The sequence below is a fragment of the Mercenaria mercenaria genome, chromosome 6 (genome assembly GCF_021730395.1).
Source record: "Mercenaria mercenaria strain notata chromosome 6, MADL_Memer_1, whole genome shotgun sequence".
NCBI lineage: Eukaryota > Metazoa > Mollusca > Bivalvia > Venerida > Veneridae > Mercenaria > Mercenaria mercenaria.
Genome location: NC_069366.1, coordinates 18,616,596 through 18,632,814, shown reverse-complemented (window position 1 = coordinate 18,632,814; position 16,219 = coordinate 18,616,596). Strand labels below are relative to the sequence as shown.

Below are 16,219 nucleotides of genomic sequence, written 5' to 3'. Positions count from 1 at the left end.
ATAAGATCAGCGTCATTGATAACTACAAGGAATTTGTCAGACTGGTCCGCACCTGGACTGGCCCCAAATGCAAATGTGCATGTGTTTATAGTTCCCGCTTTAGTTGCTTCTTTTTTTCTTAGTTTTTGATTACTAGTCTAGTAGTTGCTTTTGTGCTTTGCTTGCTTTGTCATCTGTAATGCATGTATTATATAATATCAGCACCTTTAAATGTACTTTTTATTTCTGTGTGTGTAATCCTTGTTTTCTTTTTTAGCTTAGTTACAGATGATGTATGCTGGTAATGCAAATGTCTTCGTCAGTTATGTTTAAGTTGTTTTATGGTGCTTTAACGTGTGTGAGTTCTTTTTTTATGTTGCTTTAATATGTATATGTTGTAAATTGTGATTTTTTCATAAAAAATTTAAAAAAGCTTAGTGCCAGCTATTTTATGTTGCTTTCAATGTGTTTTAACATGTATGTGATAATTTGTGATTTCTTCTTATTTGCTTACTGTCAGATATGTTGTTTTTTTTTTTCACTTTAATGTGCTTTAACATGTATGCAATTTTCTTACAGCCGCTTTACTTATGTTGAGCTTATTTACTTGTGTTTGTCGGAAAATAGCTTTAAGCTAACGTTATATGTTTGTTACCATTCTCATCCATCAGAGGTTCGGCAAAATCCCGAGACGAACATCCGGGGAACCACGGTAGACCTCTGGTATGCGAGAATGGTTTGTTACGGAAGAGTAACTTATCTCGAAATTTCTAGTTACGTATCTCGATATTTCGAGTTAGTAACACGAAATATCGAGTTAATAAGCCGGAACTTTGAGTTAATAACACGAAATTTCGACTTCGTATCTTGCTATATTTCCGTAGAATTTGAACGTCTGGCCAAAAATGTAATGGACGACTTTTGACTCTTCGAAGTGGAATCATCTATCTACTGGCATATTCATATATTCTACCCAACATGTAGAGGCTTGAACATATACTACCATACATCAATGTATGACCTGCCCTATAGCTACTCCAGATTTCAAACTGTATCCAGGATATATACCTTCATTTACATGTATAGTATGTTCAGGTGGCAGGGGCACGAACTAGGTCGAAAACCTCCAAATATGGTCAAAATAGTGAAATATTCTAAGTTTGAATACTTCCCGGTCACCTTCTATGACCTCTTCTCAAAATCTAGATCTATCCAGGTACCCAATCTTGGTCAGACTCATATTACTTCACGTTCAGGTATGTCTATATATTCTTGTCATAATGGGCTCAAACTATCCTTAAACATGGTTTAAATAGTTATATTTTTATGAGCAAACGCTGCCCGGTAATCGTAATCATATGACCCTGTAGGGCTACCCGATGGATACACCTACTTAATCTTGGCCAGGACCTAGCTATATAGATACATTAACGTAAATATTGTAGTTAGTAACTCGAATTAATTTCGAGATATCTAACTCGAAATTTATAATTACAAAGTAGAAATTTCGAGTTACGTACCTCGAAATTTTGAGTTATGAATCTCGAAATTTCAAGTTACTAACTCGAAATTTCGACTTAGTTACTCGAATTTTCGATTAGTAACTCGAAATTTCGACTTAGTAAGTAGAAATTTCGAGATGCGTAACATAAACTTTCGAGATACTTAACTCGAAATTTCGACTTAGTAACTCGAAATTTCGAGTTGATAAATAACATACACCTGGCACTAATGCTCTTCCGTAGTTTGTACTTACCAACTTATCAGAACGCATTTTATTTTATTTTATTGTCGCGATGTAAAATACCGGAAGTAACGTTTGTTTAGAAATGGCGGTCTACGAAGTGTTTTCGCATCCAGAGTTGCGAAGATATCGTACTCATATCTGTTCTAAAGCATCAATACTGCTAGTGATAATACTTTTCCTCACATTTATACCTCCGCTATTTGTTGTATATAGAAGTTATGGTGAGTCTGATTTATTTATGCCACAAACTTAAATTGAATCTATAAACATGTTTGATCTTGTAATTTACCATGCAAAATTAGTGGGTGGGGTACAGAATCGTTAAATTAACAAAGCTTTAACTTTCATAGTAGGCTTTTTTATTATGTATGTGCTGTATAGTTTTGTTCAGCGAGAAAAATGTTGTAGGGCAAAAGTCTTATTTGTTTATTGGCTCAGTCCTCTGGTTAACCAGTCAGGGGTGTAACTGTTTCAAGTTATCGCAATTTATAACCCATTTGAGTTATTGGTTAAACTTTCATAACTTGTTTCAGTTATCATAAAATATTACAAAGCCCTCCTGTGCCAATTCCTCATTTCGATTGAGACTAATGCAATTATTTCCTGAATCTTTGACCTTTTATCTTTCCAGCTGTGCAGTAAAAATTTTTACCAAGGCTAATAAAGTTTTACGCAAAAGCTTTAAAGCTATAAAACTCTTACCGTAAAAACTCGAATATATCACGCTAGCATGTATATGACGCACCCCCGATCTTGTATCAAAATCTTGGGGAAAATGCTTACATTGGAATATATCACGCACCGAAAAATCAGTCGAAAACGTTGTTTACAAAGTCGAAAGCGGCCATTAGCGGCATGTGTAAAAACGATTTCTCGTGAAAATCACAACTGCTGCATCGGTTACAGACAACAGTGACAATAACTGACAGACAAATTCTTTCTAAAGTATTTGAGGACTTTCTCAAGCTGTCAACACCTTGGCACTTTAACAGACGTGCAAACAAACATCTCATAATTATGGGCACATCAAACGAGAAAATCGCGGCTAATTAGCGTGTTTGTTTAACAATGTACAAGCTGCTATATTGATCAGTAATAATTTGCTGGAAATAAAGAAATAACAAACGATCTGTTTTAACTGCAATTTATTTGAGCATCCTAGCTTGAAAGATAATGATTTTAATGATCAAACGCCAACAACACGGAACCGCGAAATTTTGTATTTTGCCTAATTATTAAACTGACACATTATCCGGTGCTCTGGATATGTACGATACTTATTAATTAAATTTACAAATAAAAAAAATTTAAACTCACAAATAAAATCAACTTTACCGTATATCATCAGGTTCTGTTCCGTACGTGTTTTTAGACCTGACTAATAAAACGCTCTTCAAGAGGAGGTTAAAAAAGCACGGCCCAAAATGTAAACACATGATAGTTGACAAAATTGTCCGATTTTCGCCGATATTTTCGGGTTTTCAAGCTGGAAAAAAATGTTTGAAGCTCTACCTTGGTATATATGACGCATCCCTTTAAGAAAATGAAAAAAAATCGTTAAAAAACTGCGTCATATATTCAAGTCTTTACGGTAATATCTCATTATTATCCCATTATGCTTATCAGGTCATGCTCAGACTAAAAGAGAATTTGATTAACCTCAGTTTGCTACTAATTACACTTTAAAGGTCAGTTTGTGAGAACAGCAAAAAGACTTTTTTTTGAATAACTTACCTGAGTTAACTATATTTTATAACTAAACAGGTTATAAAATGCTTGAAAAAGTAACTGAAATAGGTTATATAACTTAAAACAGTTACATCCCTGACTGTTAACTGAGACATATCTGACACTAGACTACTCCTAGTCCTACACATGGTATTTTAAGTTCATATAAAATTAGGAACTGCGTATCCAGCAAGAAAATCCGTTCATATATGAAAATGTTGGTCCTTCCTCATAAATTATTCCGTTTGATAATTTGTGTAAGCATAACATTTTATGTTTTTCTTTGGAAATTTTTGGAAGTGTCTAGGGGCATGGATCCGTACCTCTAGAATAGACAATATTGTTAGGGGTTGTTTAGGGGTATGTACCTCATTTTCCCTAATATTTTGGTTCATTTACATATTAAACTTTGTTGAATATGAAATATCAAATAAGATTTAATCAATATTCGCCTAAAGTAAAACGTAAATCTAAATGGTTTACAGATGCCAGCATTCAGCAAATTGTTTACATTTTTTTAGCATTTAGCCGATTGTTTACAGATTCTTCTAAAATGTAATAACCAAGAAACTCCAAATGAATATACTGAAATAATCAGTTGACAGACACAAGTAAATCGAACTGTTTGTAAAATCTTCAGTGTATCTCGTAATGGTTATCAATGTAAGGAAAACATAAATACCATAAATATTATTTAAGAAAAATGTTTTTTCACAACTTAATTTACATTATTTTTTCAAATCTATTTTATGCCTCAGGTCGATTCCTTGTGATTTATCAAAGTTTGGTGTTCCTCGGTTATTTACATTTTGAGAGAAAAATCTTTACAATCGGGTGAATTCTATTAACCATTTAGATTCAAATTTCTTGTGAATATTAGGTTAATTGTATTTGATATTTCATTTTCAACAAAATTTAAGATGTAAATAACCATAAATATCTTGGAAAAGGAGGTCTGTATGCCAAGACAACCCTTAACAGGCTTGTCTAGGGATACGGATCTGTACCCCTAAACACTTCCAAATTTTTTCTAGGGAGGAAAATCTTGTGTCTGCTACAAATCTTGCGTGACATATTAAATCAGTTTCTGATGCAAGTTAATGCACAGGTGTTCACTGTTACGGTTTAAAACTGTTTAGGTGAACAAATAGGTTATGTCACGTTGGATGTGACTGTCAGAAAATTAATATAGCATCAGTTAAGTTATGATAGCTGGCCCTGGTGCACTGTGCATGGTCAAATCTATGAAAAGATGACAGTCATCAGGGCCTCCAATGCCACTCGCCAATGTACCGATAGCCATTTGCGACAGATTTAAGAATTTGGTGAAGATTTTTGACAGTTGGCAAAAATAAAAGCTTTCTTTTCACCATTTCTGTAGTGATATAAGCGATTTTAATTAAGCAACCCAGACTTGTTCTCTGTTTCATAATAAATCAGATTTACCTTGAAAAAAACATCGATATCTTTACTGTTGTTGTGTGTTATGTCTGTCATGTTTTGTAATTGACACTTTGAGAAGTTAACTGGGGGGAAAAGATAAAACATAGGGGCGGTCAGTTGAATAAACATTTAAAGCTTCAAGCTCCTTGTGTTTTTTGAAGTGTGCCGAAACTTCAGCATGGCCATACTTGATAAAGAACAATTGATTTAGATTGGTTTTCGGATAAAAAAAGTGATAGTGTATAATATATTCAAAGGGTATGAACTCACACCAAGGACATCCTGTTTTCAAAAAATAATAATGAGAAAAAACTATTGAATTTCCTAAAACAATGCCTTTTTATTTCTTTGATTTCATTTCTCTTTCAAGGGTTTTGGCTAAAGACTGATACATACCGGGAATATCCTGAGATTCATTTCAAGAATGAGTTACTCATGGTTGCTGAGTTAGAAGGTGAAAATAACTACGTAACTTACAGCACATTCCAGGCATACAACGTACTACAGCAAGATCATGTCAGGATTCCACTTATCACAGTAAGTATAACACTTTCTTTTTATCCAGGATTTAATGATTTTTATCAATGATTTAACAGTTGAAGATGTTCTTTCAGATAACAGATATTCAACTTTTCAACAGATTAAACATTTACCCTGCTAAATTTCTAAAAATGAATAGCGAACGGTGCAGACCATGATCCGTGCAGGCTGAGCTTGGTCTGCACTGGTCACAAAGGCGGAATCGCTTGCCCCCAGCAGGCTAAATATTAAACTTTCACTATGTTACTTCATAGATACATAACATAATCAAAGGTAACCTGTATCAGATTCTGTCTTGGTTAATACTGTTCCTGTGGATGCATATTACTGATTAGTCTGAAAGGTGTTCGTATGAAAGATGGTAGGTTGATTGCTACAAGGTTGTGATAGATTCTATAAAACATAACTAGCGTGAAGTCTAATCGCCAGTTTTCCAGAGACAGCCAGCCCAGATCTTCCTGCATGGCTGTAACACTCAAAAAAGGGAAATAATAACACTTAACCAATTGTATGGCACATCTCTGGACCATTTCTACCTTGTTGATAATTGTCTTGGTATAAGGGCTCCAGGTGGTAGAAGTATATTCCAGCTGGGGCTGGACCAAGGCATTTTATTCTGGTTCTTTAACCTTTCGTCAAGACAGCTTTCAAGGAGCTCAACAGAAGTTGTTAGAATGGCTGTTTGGTGTAATACGTTTGTTAATGTGTGTCACATTTTGTCAAAACAATAACTTTGACATTCATGGAGCAATTTTTTTCACATTTGCATAAATGTTACCCGCTGTGAGATGGAGTGTCACATGCAAACCCCAAGGTCAAGATAACCCTTGGGGTGAAAGGTAAACTGGACAGAAAATGGGCCATAAACAGTCAGGGGTGTAACAGTTTCAAGTTATCGCAGTTTATAACCCATTTGAGTTATTGCTTATACTTTCATAACTTGTTTCAGTTATCATAAAATATTACAAAGCCTTCCTGTGCCAATTTCTCATTTTGAATGAGACTAATGCAGTTATTTCCTGAATCCTTTATGCAAGGCTGATAAAGTGTTACGCAAAGTTTTAAAGCTATAAAACTCTTAACATCCCATTATGCTTATCAGGTCATGATCAGACTAAAAGAGAATTTGATTAACCACAGTTTGCTACTAATTTCACTTGAAAGGTCACTTAACTTAAAACAGTTACACCCCTGACTGATAAAGACTGGTCTGGTTTGTGACTTGGACAGTCGTGTATGGAACAGGCAATCTTATTTCCGTTTGGCATAAATGTCATGCACAAACCCTAACCTGCTATTTCAAAGGGATCAATAGAAATAGTAACGTGGTCAGATATACAGACGTACCTGAAGATATGACTGTGTTTTCATAAGAAAACAACCAGTTATCATAAGTAAAATGAATTTTAAGTTGATGCCCGATTCTGCCATTTTGTAGAAAAAGCATGTAAACTGTGGTTAATCATTTTGTTATTCTCGGGAAACAAGTTGTTATTCATTACCTTTTGATGTTAATGATAATTGTAATTGATTATTTATTAGTCTCGAGAAGAAGATGTGAATGGAGATGGTCGTCCCGACACGTTACTGTTCACCATGGAAGTCCCATTGGCAGACACAGAAAACATTATAGGACTTAGACTCATTCTTATCTTTGATTACAAACTCTTTGTAAGTACTAGTATTGTGAACTCTTTTATATAGTTTAAAAAATAGTAAAATTTTTATCTTTAAAAAAGTATCACTCCTTGACTTTTATTGTATGCTGACTTATTATCCCCTGCCGATGAAATCGGTAGGTGGGTATTGAAATGGCGTTGTCCGTCCGTGCATCCGTGCGTGCGTCCGTCCGCAGCCATATCTCGGTAACTACCTGGTAGAATTTCATGAAACTTCAAATAAACATGAACCAACATAATGCAATGATGCCCATCAAGATATTTTTTTGATTGGTCAATTTTCCTTAGAGTTATTGCCCTTGATTTAATGAAAAATGTCCGTCCGCAGCCATTTCTCAGTAACTATCATGTAGAATTTCAAAAAATTTGAAATAAACATGCACCAACATACTGCCATGATGCCCCTCAAGTTTTTTTTTTGATTGGTCAATTTCCCTTACAGTTACTGCCCTTGATTTAATGAAAAATCCACGTCTGCAGCAATTTCTCAGTAACAAGCTGGTAGAATTCAATCATGAAACTTGAAATAAATATGAACCAACATACTTCGATGATGCCTGTCATTTTTTTTTAATTGGTCAATTTTCCTTAGAGTTATTGCCCTTAAATTGTTTAAAAATCTACAGATTTGTACATAAGAAACCAACCAATTGGTAGAATTTCATTAAACGTCTTTCATTCTTTTCCATGAGCATTTATTTATTTTTACCATTCCCCCACTGCACTCCTCCACCCAGTCGTGCCCACCACCCCAAGCATGCATCGCCCCACCCCCTCTCTTTCCCCCCCCCCCCCCCCCATTTTTTTTTCATTTTTAATTTTCCATCAATATTTATAATCAACTAATCAACATATAATGTTTTGTACCCTAACCTAGTCACCCCCACTGCCCCCCCCCCCCCCACCACCACCACCAAAAAATAGCATTCATTTTCTGTTAAATTGAATTTGACTAATGAAATTGTTTGCCTCTTAACATCCTTAACTTTTTTGCTGGATATACTGTTTTGCCATTCCTCACCACAAACCCTTTGGGCGGGGGATACCAGTTCATCAAATTTGCTTGTTAAGTATATAAATATGGTTATTATTGATATTTTATGAGACAGTATCTCTACTGTGCTCCATGTTAACTCTATCTGCCGTCATGAAAAATCAGGACTGCATAGACAATTTTACAGGTATTGTTTCTGTTGAAAGATAAATATAAAGGATGGTACAGCTGGAAATATTTTTAATATAATTCAGTTAATCAGTTTTTACTGCCCTGACCCATTCTGCTTGCAAAAGAGCATATTTTGCTGCATTAGACGAAGCTGTGGTTAAAGTTGTCCATGATGATATACACTGCATGTCTGTACAGGTGTCTCCTTTTGAAGGTGACTTTCGTTTTTCAATGTCTTCATGACAAAATGACCCTTTTAAAACCCTAATCTGATTTTTATAGCAATTTTCCACATTGAATATGGAAGGAATGGCGTACATTAACCATGACAGCATGAAGGCTGGTGCTAGATACGATGTCGTTGGGGAACTCCGATTTAACCAGAAAGAACCTCTAGCTCACAGAGGAACTGACTACAGATTTAATGTAAGTAAAAAGAAGGGACAGTAATGTTTTGGTATTTGAAAAAAAAAATTGTTTTAGCACATAGCTTTTGTATGAAGTAATAAAATAACTATTTACTGCTATTTACCAAACTTTACATCAGAACATAATATTTGATAATTTACAGTGTTTTTGTTGAGCCCGCTTGTGGTGAGCCCTATATAATCGCCACCTTGGGCGGTTGGATGTATGTGCGTGCGTGCGATTTTGTCCGGACCATAACTTTGACATGCATGGACCAATCTTGTTTTTATTTGGCGTGAATGTTTACCTCATTGAGAAGGTGTGTCATTTGCAAACTCCATGTTCCTATCTCAAAGGTCAAGGTCACAGTTGGAGGTCAAAGGTCAAATTGAAGTTTGTCCGCAGCATTTGTTCTTCATGCATGTTGGGATTTTGATGTAACTTGGCAGTATGTTCACCATAATGAGACGGAGTGTAATGCACAAGAACTAGGTCTAAGGTCAAGTTAACACTTGACAGCTGGTGGGCTTGACATTCTGCCCATGGGCATACTTGTTTTTATGTTACAAGTTATTATGAAAAGGCATTTTGCATGTTTGTTATTTTTACTTTTATCACATCTATAAATTGTCAGTAAAATAGATACATGTATGTTTTCAGTGTAAGCTTGTTTTCAAATTCTCTGTAATAAACTAATAATTGCCTCTTTTATTGTTAGCTCACCAGAGCACAAAGTGCTCAGGGTGAGCTATTGTGATTGCTCACCGTCCGGCGTCCGTCCGTCCATCCACACTTTCCTTTAAACAACATCTCCTCCTAAACCAACAGGCCAATTTTGATGAAACTTCACAGGGATGTTCCTTGGATGGTCTTCTCTAAATATTATTCAAAGAATTGAATTCCATGCAGAACTCTGGTTGCCATGGCAACTGAAAGGAAAAACTTTAAAAATCTTCTTCTCAAAAACCAGAAGCCCTAGAGCTTAGATATTTGGTGTGAAGCATTGCCTAGTGGACCTCTACCAGATTTTTTCAAATCATGACCCCGGGGTCAAAATTGACCCCGCCCCAGGGGTCACTTGATTATACATAGAAAAATCTTAAAAAATCTTCTTCTCGAAAACCAGAAGCCCTAGACCTTACATATTTGACATGTAGCATTGCCTAATGGACCTCTACTAATGTTGTTCAAATCATGACCCCGGGATCAAAATTGACCCCGCCCCAGGGGTCACTTGATTTTACATAGGAAAATCTTCAAAAATTTTCTAAAAGTAAAGCAGAAGGCCTAGGTCTTAGATATTTCACATGTAGCATTGCCTAGTGGACCTCTACAAAATTTGTTCAAATCAGACCCCCGGGGTCAAAATTGACCCCGACCCAGGGGTCACTCGATTTTACATAGGAAAACTTTAAAAAAATTTCTTCTCAAAAAGCAGAAGACCTAGAGCTTAGATATTTGACATGTAGCATTGCCTAGTGGACCTCTACTAAAATTGTTCAAATCATGACCCCCGGGGTCAAAATTGACCCCGCACTAGGGGTCGCTTTACTTTACATATGAAAATCTTCAAAAAATTTCTTAAAATAAACCAGAAGGCCTAGAGCTTAGATATTTCACGTGTAGCATTGCCTAGTGGACCTCTACAACATTTATTCAAATCATGACCCCAGGGTCAAAATTGACCCCGCCCCAGGGGTCACTTGATTTTACATAGGAAAATCTTCAAAAAATTTCTAAAAATAAACAAGAAGGCCTAGATTTTAGATATTTGACATGTAGCATTGCCTAGTAGACCTCTACAAAATTGCTTCAAATCATGACCCCCGGGGTCAAATTGGCCCCGCCCCATGGGGTTACTTGATTGTACATAGAAAAATCTTCCAATATTTTCTAAAAATAAACCAGAAGGCCTAGAGCTTAGATATTCGACATGTAGCATTGCCTAGTGGACCTCTATAAAATTTGTTCAAATCTTGACCCCCAGGGTCAAATTGACCCAGCCCCAGGGGTTACTTTATTGTACATAGGAAATCTTCATAAATTTGCTTAAAATAAACCAGAAGGCCTAGATCTTAGATATTCGATATGTAACATTGCCTAGTCGACTTCTACAAACTTTGTTCAAATCATGACCCCCGGGGTAAAATTGGCCCCGCCCTAGGGGTTACTTGATTGTACATTGGAAAATTTTCTAAAAATTATCAGTTTGACATTTGAAACATATTACTCTGGTGAGCGATCCAGGGTCATCATGACCCTCTTGTTTTTTGAAGTGTACTTTACATGAATATGAAGTAAATACTGTTCAACTTTAAACCAATAAATTGTCATTCTCTATTTCCAGACATCGATTATTGACAGCACCAGTATATATGCTGAATCTTATCACTTTCCTACAATCTTTAAAAACTACGTGGCTCGTAATCTCACAACTTACCTCAATGCTCCATACACTGTGTGGAGTACAGGACGTGGAGCAGATCAGCCGTTTGTTCTCTCGGCAACTATATCATACCCCGAGGAACTGTTTAGTTATATACCAGGGTTCTGGTACCTTATCAAATGGGGCTGGGTACAATACGTGTCAGTATTGTTGCTGTTCCTTTTCGTATTTGACAGAATAAAGATCTTTATATACCAGAATCAGCTTGTAGCGACGATGGTCGACAGACCATGGAAGGAGGATATAAAGCTCAATTAGAAACATTTATAACTTCAGTTTAGACATACTGTGATATATTTTAGTGCCAGAGAAGTTTGTAAATTTGTACCATCCTGTTAAAGGTTAGTGTCAAGTGATGAACAGAAAGTTTGTTGAGCTTGTAATGATATGCAGCGAAAGGAAATTGAAAATGTTAATGCTTATTGTCTTGCACTGCAGCAGATATGTCCAGTTACATGAGTTGGCCTGACAAGATAATGTTTAGTCATGTGTTACATGTGGGATGGGTAAAGATAACTGTTGGAAGGCTGGTGATTTTAGAACAGGAAGTAATAGTTCGTGGTCATAATAAAACTTGACAGATGGCAAGTGTGTTTGTACATTAAATAGACATACAGTTGATAACTTTATTATTCCAGCATGGCTTAATATTTGAGATTTCAAATTTGTAGAAGCACACTTTTACTTATCAGAAATAATATTCATAAAAAAAATCTTGAGTTTCCTCTATCCATGCAGCCGTTAGAGGACTTCCAACTGTCATTTGAAATATATTTTTATTTCCATAACTGAGTAGTTACTTTACAGGTTCTACTTTCAAAACTAGTTTACATCTGTATCAAATTACTCTCTTTAGATCATAAATACTCATTACTGACACAAGTGATATAGTTTTTACATGTTTCTTAATAAATTTTACAGCTTTCTGAGAAATCTTTTAATTTTTGGGGCATTAAAATTCCATTGTTTAGGCCTCGACAGCTATTTCTTTTGGATTTTTTGTAGATGTCAACTTTGGCAGATAACATGAACAGGATTTTTAAATTTGTTCATTGGACTGGTGCAACCAGGAAACTTAGTCCCCCACAAATATCAATGATTTCACAGAAAATTCATTCCGTCCCTAAAATGTATGATTATACATCCAGTTATAGAATTGTTTATCTTGTGTTTATGAAGAATGTATTTTATATATTTATGAAAGGCATGTATGTATTTAAATGAAATGCTTAAAGTGTCTGAAATTCAGAGGTTATGTACTACTGTATATAAGAGCATTCAAATTAGCAAAGTGTAACCATTTTTTGTTTGTTTGCATGTTGAAGTAAACTCAGCATGTGTGTCATTTACGAAATTTTATTAAGTTATTTATATTTCATTTCAGTCTTGTATATATACATACATTTTATAAAAAACACAACAGAATGTTCACTATGTATATAGCCGCTCTATTCAATACAGTTGCCAGAGACTATTCAGTGTGATGAACCACCAAAGAATCATATGCTACATTAACACACTAGACTATATGATGAAAAATGCAAGGCTTGTCTATCACATATTTCTTGAAGAAAAAGTTGTATAGATGTTACAGTAATGTACATGTTATTTACCTGTAAGTATAAGTTGAAGGCAGAACTTTACCATTTAAGTGCTTTGTTATTTCAGTCTAAGGTGGAATATTGCTGTTTCAGTATAAGATCGAACATTACTATATTAGTTAAAATTTAAGTATAAGATGGAACGTTAGTGTTTAAGTATAAGATTGAACATTAGTGTTTATATATAGTGTTTTAAGTATAAAATGGAATATTACTGTTTAATTGTACCCCCCGGAACAACGAAGTTGTAAGTGGGGTATACTGGTTTCAGGTTGTCTTTCTGTCTGTTTGTCCGTAGACACAATCTTGTGTGCACCATCTCTCCTCATCCCCATGACACAGTTTAATGAAACTTCACACAAGTGATCAGTAACAACAGTAGTTATGCATAGGGCATGATACTTTCTTTCAGGAAAAACAATTGCAGAGTTATGGGACTTCAAATTTTGTTACTATACTATATCATTTAATGCCTGCATATGCAATCTTGTGCGCACCTAATCTCCTGAACCCATACACACAATTTAATGAAACTTCACATAAGTGATTGGTAGTAACCCTAGTTTTGCATGGTGCATGGTTCTTTCAGAAAAAAATTCTGCACAGTTATTGGACTTTGTTTTTTGTTAATATTTTTTTAACATACTTTGTACACACAGTCTGCATGTGCAATCTTGTGCGTGCCTAATCTTCAGAACCCTTGCACACAATTTAATGAAACTTCACACAAGTGATCAGTACCATCCCTAGTTGTGCATGGTGCATGTTACGTTCTGTTAAATAAATATTCTTCAGAGTTATGGGACTTTGTTTTTTGTTACTATACTATATACATACAGTCTATAAACATACAGTCCACATTGTCAAATTGCAATGTACTGTGTCAGTGCATGCGGGGGATACATTCATCACCTTTAGTGATAGCTCTAGTTATAGGATAGAACAATGCTATTTAAGTGTAAGGTGGAGCCTTCCTGTTTAAGTATAAGATAGAACCCAGTCTAAATACAATATTTTCAAAGTTTGAAACAAGAAAATATAGTAGGTCATAATTAAAAAGAATACAGTTTAAGAGTTAACTTATAAAAAAGCTGTCTTGGATGCTTTATTCTGAAATTTTATCACACGGAGAGATATGCATTTAGCATGAAATTTCAAAATGTAGCAAAAAGAAGTAAACCCTGAGGTTCTTGTTGCCAGTAGTGTTTCATTATTCAGTGCTGTGAGGTAATGTGTGTGAAGTCATCTTATTTATACTTGTGTACTATGGTCGTATAATTTGTAGATATTTTACAAGAATAAAAAACTGATAAAATTGGACATTGGTGTTAGTCTTTGGTCTTAACTTGTTAAATAAAATACTTTTTATTTTATAGTCACAAAATAAAAGGACACCAAATAAAGGTGTTTTGCTCCACCTCAGAAAAAAAAATGTTCAGCATGTCTCAAAGAGTGTTCAGCACTACCTCAGAGTAAGGCATGTCGTTTATCGTGAAGGTGTTAAGGTTTTAAGTATCACCCGAGAATAAGGAAACAAAAGGGCACCAGAGTAAGGTGTTCTGCACCACTTCAGAATAAGGCGGTCAGCTTATCAGGAGAAGGTGTTCACCACCTCTGAATAAGGTGTTAGCTTATTGGGTGAAGGTGTTCAGCACCACCAGAGTAAGGTCTTTAGTATCACCTCAGAATAAGGTGTTCAGCACCACCTCTTTTGATATGTTTAATACCACTAGAACCATGAATACTGATAAGAAGTCTGCCTGTTATATATGAATGAAAGGTGTATAACGCAACCTGATCTAGGAACACTGATAGAATGCATTATGGCTGCCTATTATGTATCACTTAAAGATGTTCAGCCCCACCTCAATAGAAGGTATTCAGCAACATCTCAAAGTAAGGTCTTCAGACTTCTCAGTTTAAATTTTTCAGCACCACCTCTGAAGTAGTTCAATCATCCTATTAAGTTTCAACATTCTGGGTAAAGTGGTTCTCAAGTTATTGATCGGAAATGCTTTTTTCATGTTCAGGCCCCTGTGACCTTCACCTTTAACAGAGTGAACCCAAAATCTGTAGGGGTCATCTACTCTGCATAACCAATCATCCTATGAAGTTTTCAACATTCTGGGTCAAGTAGTTCTCATGTTATTGACCGTAAATGGATTTCCATGTTCAGGCCCCTGTGACCTTGACCTTTAACAGAGTGACCCTAAAATCAATAATCAATAGGTGTTATCTACTCTGCATAACCAATCACCCTATTAAGTTTCAACATTCTGGGTCAAGTTATTGATCGGTAAAGTCAGGATTGTGACCTTGACCTTTGCTGGAGTGACCCCAAAAACAATAGGGATCGTCTACTCCATAAGCCCTGCCAGCCTATGAAGTTTGAAGGTTCTATGTCAAATGGTTCACCAGTTATTGATCGGAAATGAAGTGTGACGGAAGGATGGACGGACAGGGCAAAAACTGGGGGAGACATAATAACTGCCTATTATCTACACTGGAATGTGTTCAGATCTACAATACACAGGAACACCAATAGATTAGCTGCTTATTGTATATCACTTGAAGGTGTACACTTTTCAATAACTGCATATAGTATATCACTGAAAGCCTAAAATGAACGTACTGCCAAGTTCTAAACAGATTACAATGAAACCTCATACAAATGACCACTTTGTAAATATCTCTCCACCACCCAGAGTTCAAAAACCCTGGCCGTACAGTCATCTGTAGTCCATTTTGCTTCAGATATTTTTAAAAACCTGTAAAGATGAATTTGAATTTTTAGGTACCATCTCTGTATATTGTACGAGTTTCATGTTTGTTTGAGTGTCCTTTTTTGGCCTTTATTGTATTATTTTAAGAAGCATTTTCAGATGGCATTTGTCTTACAATGTTGTCTTGTTAAAGGTCTATCAAGTTATGCAGTCTTGGACTTGGACAAAATGTGCTATTTCCTATGGCATTGCAGTAATGCACAGATACTGACAGTTCTAATTTCAATCTTAATTTCTAAGAATGAAACATTGAAACAGGACAATTGTGCAAGAATGGATATCTAGAAATGAAGAAATCTTATATTCCAAGTCAAAAGGAATGGTAAGTTTCTGGTCTAGTTTGGCACATTGTCGGGATAGTTTACAAGCTATATTTGCTCCTATCGAGAGAAATATATGAAGTGCTCCACTCAGAATGTGAGTTAAAGTGGGGCCAATACCTCCTCAAAATCAAGGTGTCTGTACTGAGTAATGCTGTAATGTTATGCCTGTAACTTCTTAATCAGAGGGAAGGACCTAAAAGGCATCAAAGAAAAAAACAAGAGGACCATGATGGTCCTGAATCGCTCACCTGTTCCCACATGACCCAGTTTTGAGTACGATGTTGTTTTTTCTATTATTTGACATAGTGACCTAGTTTTTGAGCTCATGTGACGCAGTTTTGAACTTGACCTAGATATCATCAAGCTAAAAATTCTGA

General features: G+C 35.6%; 1 protein-coding gene across 1 annotated transcript; it reads left to right on the top strand.

Moving 5' to 3' along the window:
* Window positions 1-1,779: 1,779 nt before the first annotated feature.
* Window positions 1,780-14,056, top strand: LOC123549507 (transmembrane protein 231-like). Its single transcript, XM_045337648.2, has 5 exons — window positions 1,780-1,947; window positions 5,268-5,434; window positions 6,980-7,108; window positions 8,564-8,707; window positions 11,037-14,056. The coding sequence occupies exons 1-5, from the start codon at window positions 1,809-1,811 to the stop codon at window positions 11,391-11,393; spliced, it is 936 nt and encodes a 311-aa protein (XP_045193583.2). The 5' UTR covers window positions 1,780-1,808; the 3' UTR covers window positions 11,394-14,056.
* Window positions 14,057-16,219: the final 2,163 nt, after the last annotated feature.